This window comes from Heliangelus exortis, chromosome 1 (assembly GCF_036169615.1).
Source record: "Heliangelus exortis chromosome 1, bHelExo1.hap1, whole genome shotgun sequence".
Lineage (NCBI taxonomy): Eukaryota > Metazoa > Chordata > Aves > Apodiformes > Trochilidae > Heliangelus > Heliangelus exortis.
This window is the reverse complement of record NC_092422.1, coordinates 6,400,514-6,413,001: the sequence shown is the minus strand read 5'-3', so window position 1 is coordinate 6,413,001 and position 12,488 is coordinate 6,400,514. Positions and strand designations below refer to the sequence as shown.

The window sequence follows — 12,488 nt, the reverse complement described above, 5'->3', positions numbered from 1 at the left end:
TCCAACTCAGGTGATTCTGTGATTCTGTGAATCTTCCATGCTCTAGCCCCACTTGTATTTAGTAATGCACTAAAGCTCTACCTCTTTGGACTGGATACACATTCTGAAATGCACCAACACTGAATATTGCATGAGAGAGAATTACTTGTCAACAAACATCCAGTTTACATACAGAGGCACATATCTCTTGCATAAAATGCAACACTGCACTCATGATGGGATTGTTTGCAAGGCATGAGTTAAACTTTTGCAAAGCTTTTGCTGTTCAAGTTCAAACAGTACTTAACATACCAGTTGTCAATATGCAGTTAGATGCTGTTTCCCCATTGAGCAAGTATCTAGTTCAGATGTATAACTTGTTAGTTGTTAAATAAAAAATTACTTTTAACGTGTTAGTTTAAATATCACTGAAGAAATCACTCCATTGTCTGCTGGAAGAATCCTATTACTCAATTCCTGCTGCATTTTCATTCCTCTCTTCATGCTGATCAGGCTTCAGACCTGCTCAGTGCAGTATTTACAATAGTCATTCAGTAGCACAAACAGCTACAGCAATGTCATAAATAGTATGAATACATTTTATATGTGAGAAGGTTACTTCCCCAGACCCAATGTGTTTGTGTTTTGCATCATTATCCTCCTCTGAGGAGCTGGATCATAACAAAGGTAACTGGTGCACAAGCTAAGCAAAGCAGAAAAACTAATAGCATTTTCAAGAAAGCCTGGCTTATTCTGTCTGTACAGCTATCAATTTGGTGATGTTTGTCATTTTTTCAAAATTTCACTGTTAATGAATTTAGCTCAGGCTATGTCTTTCAACTGAGGTAACATTCAGAGCTCTCTGTTATCTCAGTAACTGTTTCATAGACTGAATGACTAAAGGCCAAAATAATACACAGGTTTGTGGCACAGAGTCTCTACAGATGCAGCAGGACACAACGTAAGAGTAGTTCTCAAGAATAAAGCAACACAACAAAATTCTACAAGATCATGCTGAGGTTAATAAAATCTAAAAGCACAATGGTTTAAAAAAGATTCTCCACTAGCAAACAGAGACCATTTTAAAAATAATAAATTTCCATGCAGACACAAGAGATATTTACCATCTTCAGCACTAAGAGCTAATTCTTCCTTTGGTTTACTTATTTTTCCTTTATCTGTGCAGGAAAAAAGTAATATATAGTTAGAAGTTTTTCTGTTCAGTATGATAAAATGGATGGCAGTGGTAATTGTAGAATTAAGAGTACTGAGGACAACAAAACCAAACAGACCAGCAGGGCTATGGGAATGGTTAAATTAAAGAGATGCTTTCTACTTCACACACTACTTCAAGCCCACAGCCAAGCAGCAGTCTCATGTTGGCAGTTTCTATCAGTGTGCTGTTACTCAGTGTTAGTGCACACCCAAAACCTAGAAACTAGTTAGAAGCAAGCAATTGTGTAAGTAGTAAGTAGAGTAATTTGCCAATGATAGCCAACATCTTTCAGAATCTACACCTCCACATTTTAGTTTTCAAATGTAATGTTTCAGTTTATGTCTTCCCCATTAGACATGAGATAAACATAAAAACACTCAGGGGCAGGGTGAAGGTAGGCAGAAATAATAATTAAAAAAAAAACCCAAAACCAACCCAAACCAAGAAAACACTAGGAGTCTACAAAGGGAAATTAGGAACCAATTTTAAGTATAATCCGTGTCATTGTATTGTCTTAAAGTGACTTCTGTATATTAACTGCTAGAATACATGTGAAACACTACTGAGCTAAGATGATCTTTCATAATTCCACTGTCTACTAACCTGACCCAAGCAAGTAGCCAGAAGACAATGCCACTTGTTGCTCATTACTGATCTGAGTAGTTGCCAAAACTTTCACCACTGAAAAGATATCCAATAAACTGCCCATAACTGATTAACACAGTATTTTTGGAAGTTGTCTGCTCCACAGACCAGGGTTGTTTCAAAATTAACACAGAGAACTGAGAATGAAACCATACAAGAAAAGAATTCAGTTCTATTACACAAGCTCCATACAGGTTATTGAGAAACAGAGACAAAAAACACTACTTGGCAAAGCTGTATGGAAGGCCAGCATGAACATGTTTAAGCCAAATTGGGGTTCATGGGAGACACACACAAGCTTTGTGCTCACTTGAGGTGGCTGATGGAATGTCCTCTAGACTTTTGGAAGGTATTTTCCTATCTGCACTCCTTTTCAAAGCCATCAAAACAGGGTTTAATTCTTCTTCTGAACCTGTTGCAAGACAAAACACATGAACACTGCACACACAGATATGCCATTTCAAGCTAATCACTGAAAACAAACCATGGATTTCTCATGAGAATCTATCTTGACTGTTAGCAAAGACAGTAAATATCCAATGAAAAGATAAAATAAATCCAACTAAAAATAAATGTCTCATTTTATGTCTCATTTGCTCTTTCTAAATTCTCTAAGCCATCAGTAGAGAGAAGCAGGCTGGTTGATTTGCCCTGTGTGGGTGTCTCTGTCTGTACTGTCTAATAAGAATGTTTCAAGAAGTTATGGCACTTATCTAAGGACAATTAAAATAAACACAGGCATTAGCCATTTGTAAAGAACTGACACAAAAAATTAATAGCTTTAATTTATCCCTCTGTGTAAACTTCTCTGTTATTTTCTCCCCAGCAAAAATAATTTTGTTTCAACACTTGAGTAATAAAAATCCCAAACAATCCAGCTGTGGAGACACTTGGATCCCTGAAGTTCTGCTGTTGTCCCTAAGGGCAGAATCAAGACAGACACAGCTCCCTCAGAAATCTTTAAGACCTTCTCTCCTCCCTACCTTACTTTCCTTCCTGTCAGCCAGCCTTACAGTTTTGCTGTCTGTAATCATGGGTAAAAACAAATTTTATTTCATTTTTCCTCGTTTGTCCTGAGTTTTCACCGACTTCCATTGAAATCTCACTTTTGAAACAGGCTCAAGGGTAAGTTGGCATGTCCTGAGTACTTCACATATTTCTCAGATTCTCCAGGTGAAGAAAACATTTGCAGTTTCTCAACAGCAGACTAAAGGTTAAATTACCTCTTCTACCTTAAACTCTCCAATGGCTGTCACACACAACCCATTGGTAGAGCTGCTATTAACCAAATAATGAGAATCCTGGTATAACAACCACTTCATTTACATGGCCACTTCCTAGTGCATCTAGCAGCAATGCTGAATGAAACAGCAGAGAGTACTGGTATTGTCTTTATATCCAGGCATTCCATGGACAAAGATTTACATTTGAAGACTGGACACACTAAAGAATGAACTCAGCCACTGATATATTTTTTTCCTCTCATTTTATCTAGTATATTAGAAAGAAATACCAGATTTTGAGAGTTACAATGCCATTAATTTGAAGGTGATGCCCCAAGGGAGGAAGAAAAGGGTAAATTATGAAGACTGATGCAACTGATAAGTCCCTTTCCAAAAAAGACTTACCCAAATGTAGTACATGTTTGTCAAACACTTTCCAATTAAAGGACTTAATTATTTCTACCCATCTTTCCCAAACAACTATCCAAAGCATTCAATTAAGAAATAAGTATCCCACAGATTTTTGGTTAAAAAAAAAGAAAAATTGTAGCCACATTTAAGAACCCAGCACCATGAGTTTTAGAAATCAAACAAATGGCTCACGAGTCGAACTTTCAGTTCCAGAGAGGAAATCAGAGTTCTCATCTGAAAACCTGGATCCCCAGTTGGAGCCACCACCTTCTTCCTGCTGAGATATTGGGCAGAGTTGAGCTCCTTGTGGCTGGGGGGACTTGCTTTCATCTTTAAGTGGTGTGCTTGTTCTTCTGAATTTCAACTGTGCTTTAAATTCTGAATTATTTTCAGAGGCATCCAAGGATGTACTTTCATCTCTCCTTCCCTTCTCCTTTATCTTCAGTGTCTTGATTGCAATCACTTTGGTCTCTCCTTCCAAGGGAGAAAAATCAACTGGAGCCATGTTTCTCTTCACCATTTTATTAATAGCTCCATGTCTTCTAGGAAGACCAGAAGCTTCAGTGTCACTTACTGCAAGATCATTTACTGAAGCTGTGATATTTTGTTCTGGAGCTCCCCCTTTGATAGCTATCTTCTGTGTGCAATAGCTACTTACAGCATTATGTGGCAGTGACACTGCCATAAACAGAGTCTCTTTTTGTGATGGAACCATATTATCCCCAAACTGTTCTTGTTTATGTAGCTCTTCAGATATTGGACAGCCTTCAGAAGCTTCTTGAAGAAGTTTTTCTAAAGAGCAACTGAATTCACTGAATTTTGTAACATGTGAAACAGTAGTTTTTTCTACTGTTTCTTGTAGATCTTGAGTATGATCTCCCTCTTGTTTATGGGAAGCATCCATACTGAGACGAGTCTGCATTTTACCTTGCATTTTCTTATCCATATTTTCCAGCACAGAAGCTGGTGTCTCAGAGACCTCTTTTGGTAGCTTCTGCAAATTAACATCAAGTAGTCCATATTCAGCCTTGGAAAGTGCAGATCTTTCCATAGTCTCACTGATTTCCAGTGCTAGCTCTCCATCATGCTGACAGGTTGTGCTTCTAGTTTCCATGCTTGCAGTCCTCCACACTGTGCTGTCAGCATGTTTTAGTTTAGGAGGTGGTGTCTCAGAGGCCTCCTTCAGCAACTTCTCTAAAGCAGAACTCAGGTCACTGACCTTGGATGGGGCAACAGATTTTTCTATGGTCTCATCAATTTCTAGCAGCAACTCTCCATCATGCTGATAGGTCATGCTTTTAATTTCCATCTCAGCAGTTCTCTCTACTGTGCTGTCAGCACATTTTTGTTTAGGAGGTGGTGTCTCAGAGGCCTCCTTCAACAACTTCTCTAAAGTGGAACTCAAGCCACTGACCTTGGATGGGGCAATAGATTTTTCTATGACCTCACTGATTTCCTGTGGCAGCTCTTCATCATGTTGATAGTTTGGGCTTTTAAATTCCACCTCAGCAGCCCTCTGTACTCTGCTGTCAGCACATTCTGGTTTAGGAGGTGGTGTTTCAGAGGCCTCCTTCAGCAGCTTCTCTAAAGCTGAACTCAAGCCACTGACCTTGGATGGGGCAACAGACTTTTCTATGGTCTCACTGACATCTTCAAGCTGACCTGTTTCTTCCTGGCATGTTGACTGCACACAATAATTAGTTTGTGATATACTATTTGTGTAATCAGATGTCTTCATAGCCACACTACTGTATTCAGAAGGATGAGATGCAAAGGTTTCTCTGAGGCTGTTCTGCAAACCAGCTTGAAGCCTCAGGGAACCCTCAAGAGTATCATTCTTGTCTGCTGCCTGATGTCGTAGATAGAAAGGTTCAAATTCCCCAAAAAATTTCCTGAGGCTTTTTTTGTTTTCATGTTCATCTGTTGATGGCACATTCACTTCTCCCAGGCTATTGCCTATTTCTTCTTTTTGATCATCAGGAGAAATTTCATGGCTCTTTCCTACTGTTCTTTCAAAGACTTTGCACTGATTTAAGTGAAAATTTGTCCCATTTGAAATGGGTTTTTTTAGGTTAGATGCCACCTCAGAAGCTTCCTTTTCTAACTTCTTTAGGCCTAGTTTAAATACATCAAGCTCATCTTTAGGTAGAACAACCTTATCCACAGCCTCTGCAACTTCCTCTTTAGAGAAACTGGCATCTAACATAGTCTTGTTCTCCACTTTTTCTATAGGTAAACATAACCAGTCATCTACAACTGTCTCCTTTAAAGCATCTTTATCATCAGGTGATTGAAGCAACTTCAAGGAAACATGCTTTGAAGAAACTATACTTTTTTCTGTATATTCTTTAACTTCTTGTTCTAGAAGACTCATCTTTTCCTGGGGTTTTGAAAGAGATGGTTTCCTGTCCAGCTGGACAGAATCTGTATTTTTTGTGTGTCCCACATTCAGACTTTCCAGAGTAGGAGATCGTAGAGGCAATTCATACTCCACAGAGTCTATTTTCTGTGTTTTTTCTCTTTCAGATGTTTGGATTTGTTGCAGAATTAACTCTTGCTTGCTCACATTATCTCTGCCTTTATCTTTCTTTGATTTTCTTTCATAGGTTATTGAAGTAGTATTATTTGGCAAAGAAACATCTTCCCTATCAATGCTACTGTGTAATTTAACTCCAGTATCCCAGAAGTTTCTCAGACTCTGGAACTGTGAAGGATCTGAAACTTTATTCTTGGACTTCCCATTAATTTTTTCTTTTAAAGACAAAACCTGGAAGCTAGGCTTCTGTTTGGAACAAGCAGCAATTTTTCCTTTAAGTGTTCCTGTCACATCTTTGTCTTTTGTTTCTGGGGAAGCTGAAGTGGCAACAATTCTTGGTTGCAAGTTACTGGCTTTTGGTGTTTCTGTATATTCATGAACATCATTAGATGGAAGTGTTCTTTCTGGCTTTTCAGATGTATGGCCTGATTTGAACTCAAAAGAGCTTTGATGTTCACTTCTTGAAGCCTGGTCTGCACAACTTACTTCAGTGTTTCTTAATGTATTCTTGCTTTGATCATCAAATCCATTAGCTAGGTACACTGCCATTGGTTTTATTCTGTCACTTTCTCCAATACCTTTCAATGCACCACCTGATGCATTAGTATTGATACAAACTTTTTGCTCTCCATGACTGGGGATAGTTTTATCCCTTTCCCAGAATGCTCTGATCTCCCTCATTCTCCTTTTTTCTCTTATTGCCTTCTCTGATTCGTATTTCTGAGCTAGTAACTTGTGTTCTTGATGTTGCAGGATATTTGGTTTTTTATTTTGTTGCTTGATTTCTTGACCATGTTCTTTTTCTTCAACTCTTGCACAGTCAAATTCAGTTAGTGATTTGTCATTTTGGTCCTCATTCTCTTCTACTTTCTTAGGTTTCATCCTCTCTTTTGTCAGTGGTATATCTTCCAAAATCAATGAGGTAGGTAAAATACTGTCCCATTGTGTAGCCTTTCCAAACAGTATTTCTTCTGTGGCTTCTGTTTTCCCATCCATGCTAAACCCACTGTGTTCTGTAGGAAGAACTGCTACTCCTGTTGAGAAGTCCACTTCCTCTTTGGGTTCCCTGCCTTGGGATCTAGCTGATAGATGTTTCCTATCTTCAGTACCAGAACTTCTTTTAAACCAGTCTAAAACTTTTGAGACAGATTCATTGGCCACTTTCATGAGTTCATCAGACTGTTTGCCAGGCTTGAAAGTGGTTTTAGCATCTTGCTCCTCAACAAGATCAGGCTTACCTTGTTGAAGACTTGTAGAACTGGTATTTGACACTCCACATTCTTCTGTCTTAGCAGAAAGCTGATGTTCATCTACAACATAAATAATCTTATCATAGTTAGGAACCAGACACGTGACCCTACAAATGGTCTTTCTATCTTGAAAAATCTCTCATATATATACTTCTTTATTTCACATGTTAGAAAAGTTTTCCATTCTTGTTGGTTTTGAAAGAACCATACTGAAGGAAAGAGAGGTAAAAAAAAAAATCTGCACTGAGATATCCAAGGGAAAAATTACTTTTGAAGGTGCCAGCAGACAAAATTGGTTACCCCTATTCCAAATCAAATGGATAGATACATTGAAGGGGGGGGAAGGAAACCCAGCATATTCATGTTTTGTCCCATAAGCAAGTCCCCAAGTCACAGCTGAATTACTACTAAGGACAGTCAACAGCAGTACACCAATGATTCTTCAGTTCCTGTGTGGACAGATCTGCCAGGCCTTATTACAGGAATTTTTGCCAAATGCCATCCCTTCACCTTCATTATCCACAACAAAGGTGCCTATCCAAGGTCTGATATGATCATTTAATTCTTAAGAATACCAATAGAAGACCATCTAAAAATATTGACTACGTTACAGCATTAAAATAAAAAAACAGTGATTTAGAATTCACTTCTACAGTATGTAGCACATTCCTAGTGCTTCTGTTTCCTAGTTGCTAATTCCTAGATACAAGGAATTCAAATACTAATGAATGTGTGCTATATGCTATTGCACTGTCCTTCACTCCTACTAGTCTCTTACCAGCACTGTCGTTGTGTGACTTTAATTCACGGCTGGACTGCTTGTTGGATTTATTTTCACATGTCTCATCAACACTCAGTTCATTATTGCTACTTGGCAGGATATTGCTGGAGGTCTTCTGTGGAGTTTCATGTTTCTTAGGAGTAACTGTTGTTGTCTGCAAGGTTTCATTAACCAGAAAGTTGTAACACCTGCTAGTGTCAGAAAAGCTGGATGCCAATGTGTCTTCTTGCAGACCATCTTTTGTTTTTATTTGAACAGTTGATGAATAGGTTCCCAAAGGCTTTACAGCAGAAATATGCTTATTCCCAAATGAATCTGATCCCACAGCATTATTTCTGCTATTCTTTATTTCACCAGGCTCTAACAAATCAAACTCTCCTGTTTCTTTACCATGCTGAATCTGTGGGCTTTGCCAAGATTCTCTTTTACCTGTGCCAGATGAGAATCTCACTTGTTTTAGTTTTTCCAGTGAAATCTGTGTGGAGTCTTCTGCTTCTTCTGTAATAGAGTTCTTCTCAGCTTCTCCCTCAAAAATAGTTGCAGTAGGAAGACCATTCTTTTTCTGACCATCTAGCATCTGACAAGCACGAACTTCTGAGTCAGTGGAACTTGAACTTGAACTGCGCTTCAGAATGCCCCTGGGTGGTGTGCCAGGGCCATTAATCCTTTCAGTTTGCTTGGCTGGCTTTGGAAGATCTTCTTTTTGTGACACAGGATCTGTTGCTTTGGGAAGTAATTTTCTAGCCTTTGGGACAGGACGTGTAGGCAGTCCTTTCTGCAGTTCATCAGTAGGTTCTACAGAAAGCTCCTTATGATTTTCTGTTTCTTCATTATGTGAGTTTGGTTTAGGTTGGCTCTCTTCTGAGAGTGACAAAATTTCTGTAAGATGTGTATAGAGAAGAACTTATGAATTTACATGGCATTGATCTGCATAAAGGGAGTGGTATACACATTGCTGATCTCGATTATATTCATTCTACATTAATTACAGTGATTATGTGGGTTTATCAAAAACACCTGCAGCAAAACATGAGAAGAAATTCAACGTAAGTGTTGACTTAATTTTTATGTGACAGGAAGTCTTATTAGAAAATGCTGTAGCTATTTCTTATTCTAGAAATGTTAACTATTTGATGATTCCACAGAGAGCACACCAGATATTTCACAAGCTTTATTCCTGCAAGAGATAAGTATTGCTGGGGAGGGCAGCTTTTGAAGATGTGTACACCTCTTCAGGTTCTGAGCATAAATAGCAACCAGCAGAAGTGGACACAGGCTATTTCCACATTCATATAGAATAAAGAAAAATGAAAAAATTCTCTCTCAGTAGAGAGGTGTATTTTTTTTAATTTCTAGTGTGAAAGTATCCATTTTTCCTATCTGTAAGCTTCTTAACAGAGACAGGAAAGTATTTTCCTTGAACCTGTAAATTACAACATCAAATGCCTGTATTGTGATCTGTCATCACTCACCTACTTGCTTACAGAGAATAACGCAGGAAAGGGAGGATTAAAAAATAGACAAGAAAAACAAAGGAAAAAATTAAAGATCAAAGAGTTAGGTTTCTGAAGAAGCAATAAAACTAAAAATAATTCCCATATAAACCACCAAGCAACTCAGTTATAGGTATAGTTACCCTTCTTTGATAGCAGAGGTAGACTGGCTGGTCTGTTTCCTGATTCCCCACTGTTGAAATTATCACCTGACATAGTGGAATTAAAAGGATTTCTCCTTTGCTGGGAAAAAAAAAAAAGACAAATAAATAAGTGTAGAGATCTCTACTGCCTCACAACCTGACCAGCAAAGAGTCTGAAAGCATTTGTCAAATTGGATGCATGACAAATACCTAAACAATATGAACCAAGGAACTATCAGAAGGGCTAGTGATAGCCTTATCTAGGTTCTTTTTGAACAAGATCATCTGGATTATCTTTTTGAGGCAAAGATAATCCATCATTTAGAGATACTTAAAAATCCCAAGTTGTTGCAAGTTAAGTAATTTTTTCTCTAATTCTGTGACTGAAGAGATACTGAAACACAGAAAGAAAATTATTTTCAGTGGCTGAAGTGGTAATAATGTCAAGCACAGACAGCCACTGACTATAGCTGTAACAGAACTTCTAGTAGTCTCCATTACCTCCCTCCGAAACAAAAAAATATTAATTTTTTTCCCAACTGATTCTCTTTCTTACTTAAATTTTTAATTATCTTCACCACTGAAGCGAAGAAACACACAAAATGTAAAAGATAACTTCTGCTACATGCAATACCTTTACTGGTGAGATTGCTGCCTTCACAAGTCTTTCCTCTGGTTTGTCTAACATCGAGGTTATTACTTTAGAACTGCAAAGAAAAAACATACAGCAACTTCAGTAAACAGGTCCTAAGCCCTTCTGAAAAAGTAAAATAAAGATTTGTTTTTGCATACTTGATCATAAACTTTTGCCACCTGAAGTTTTCTATTGAGCCTGTTCTCATCAGATTTAGAAGGAAACTTTCTTCCTGCAGGAAGGGGATTTTCTAACTGCTCTGTTTCCTTGCAAAAATTTCTTTGCATGTTCAAGAAATCAATAGAACTTCTCCCTGGCATGACACAAGCTGTATTTTTGATACATTTTAGTTTTTTGAGCACACTTTATGTAAATATGGCCACTGTTCAATTTTCAACTTCAAGAAATATACCACACTGCAGAGTGATACAAACTTAAGGTATGTGCTAATCTTGTAATGCAAACTATCACAGGTGAAAAAACAAAACTGTTCTTACATTTCAGCACTAACTACAAGAGCCTTTTACATGCACACACCAAGTATAACGGATTATTACTGTTATTCTCTAATCCTAAAAAACAACAGCAAAAAAATTCTAGTTGTCAAAGAGCTAAGTATTTTACCTTCTAATTTCTTTTCAAAAATATAATTCCACACTGCATTTTTTAAACCTAGAATAAACACGATTTACAATATTTTTTAAGGCCTAGGTCATGAATGCTTCAACCCTTCCTTCATTTTAAACAAGGAAAATACTGTTCTGTACCTTGGCCTGCAAGAAACCAATAAGACATTCTTTGGTCTGAATATTTTACAGCTGGGAAGGTAACTTTAAGTCTCACTGAAAACACACACCTCCACAAAATTTTAATGTAATGTTACTTCAGACTTACCACAGAATAATTAAAGAGGTGTTAATTTGGCATTACATACTGAAAACCCTGCTGTAAAGAAAACATGGTAGAGGGGAAAAAAAAAACCACACCACACCTAGGATCTTATAGCTAAGTTTCACAACAAAGGGTCTGAAAATATAAGTTTACCCTCAACTCACACAGATGGAAAAACTAAACAGTCCCTAAATATGATGCATTCACAAGGCTAATCTAAAAGAGTGCCAAACTAAATCTAAGCCAAACTGATCAATGTGCTCAGATTAAAAAGAATTCCTGCACTGCAATTCAGCAAAATGAAGTGCTGAGAACCACACTGAGGAGCCAAACTCACTACAGACTGAACAGCACTGGATAGGAATCAAAAGGTAAGAAAGCAAAGGCAGGAGCAAAGCTGGAGAAAGGGGTTATAGATTTGCAGTCTGCTCAGAAATGGCCTCCCATGCAAACAAATAAGATTTCCTGGGCTCATTCTGTAGGACACAGAATCTGGTGTGAATAAAGCTAGTGCAATTTAACAATACTCCATAAATATGTCCTTATCTAGGTATCCCAGCACTCCTATTATTCTGGAAAAATCATATGGATTTTAACAATAGGGGGTTTATGCAAATTTTCACCTTGCAGAACTCTAGGACATGCATTCATCACCTGTTTAATGTAGGCTAAGAATATTTTCTAGCCTGGGAAGAAAACAATGTAAAAATCTTAAGTTAAAAGATGAAAACCCTTTAAGGTTGCCCTTTCTTGAGTTTCAGCATATAGGCAGATGGTATCACTGAACAGAGGTAATATTGACAGACTGAGTCAATCTAGGAAAACTCGTTCTGTAGAAGGTTACACCTTTAAAAACACTTCACATACCTGGCTTGTAAAGGCTCTGGTATACAGGAAAAGTACCACGGTGTTATAACACCCAAGAAAAACAAAAAATCACTCATAGTTTCATTACTATGAGTGCAGCAGCACCCTGACTCAGCAGCAGCTGAAATGACCCCAGGGCTGGATTTGTCTCCAGGCAGTTTACAAATGGATCTACCAGAGCTGAACTTTCTTCACACTCAAGAAGAATTGTTTCATTTTAAGAATAGGATCCAGAATAAAAAGAGTCTCAGTAATATGTTATTGCATGTTTTCTGATCCCAATCCTCAGGTTAGCAGCTTCTCAGTTTATGCAAAACCTGCTAGCCAAGAGAGGGTCCTGACAATAACTATTATATAAATTATGAAATGTATGACTCTAATCAATCACACACAGTTTCTAGAATTGTAATGGTAAGAAT

At 37.8% G+C, this 12,488-nt stretch overlaps 1 protein-coding gene across 5 annotated transcripts in view; it reads right to left on the bottom strand.

Moving 5' to 3' along the window:
* Positions 1-12,488, bottom strand: part of SYTL2 (synaptotagmin like 2) — a 55,717-nt gene that overhangs the window by 10,918 nt on the left and 32,311 nt on the right. For 2 of the 5 annotated variants that reach the window (XM_071731708.1, XM_071731882.1), the window contains exons 5-10: positions 10,312-10,384; positions 9,678-9,777; positions 8,039-8,920; positions 3,667-7,320; positions 2,151-2,252; positions 1,104-1,157 (exon numbers count right to left, since the gene is read on the bottom strand). In XM_071731708.1, coding sequence (XP_071587809.1) covers positions 1,104-1,157; positions 2,151-2,252; positions 3,667-7,320; positions 8,039-8,920; positions 9,678-9,777; positions 10,312-10,384 — 4,865 coding nt within the window. The remainder of the gene's footprint in view (positions 1-1,103; positions 1,158-2,150; positions 2,253-3,666; positions 7,321-8,038; positions 8,921-9,677; positions 9,778-10,311; positions 10,385-12,488) is intronic. The other 3 variants (XM_071731966.1, XM_071732058.1, XM_071731796.1) reach the window with 2 other exon arrangements.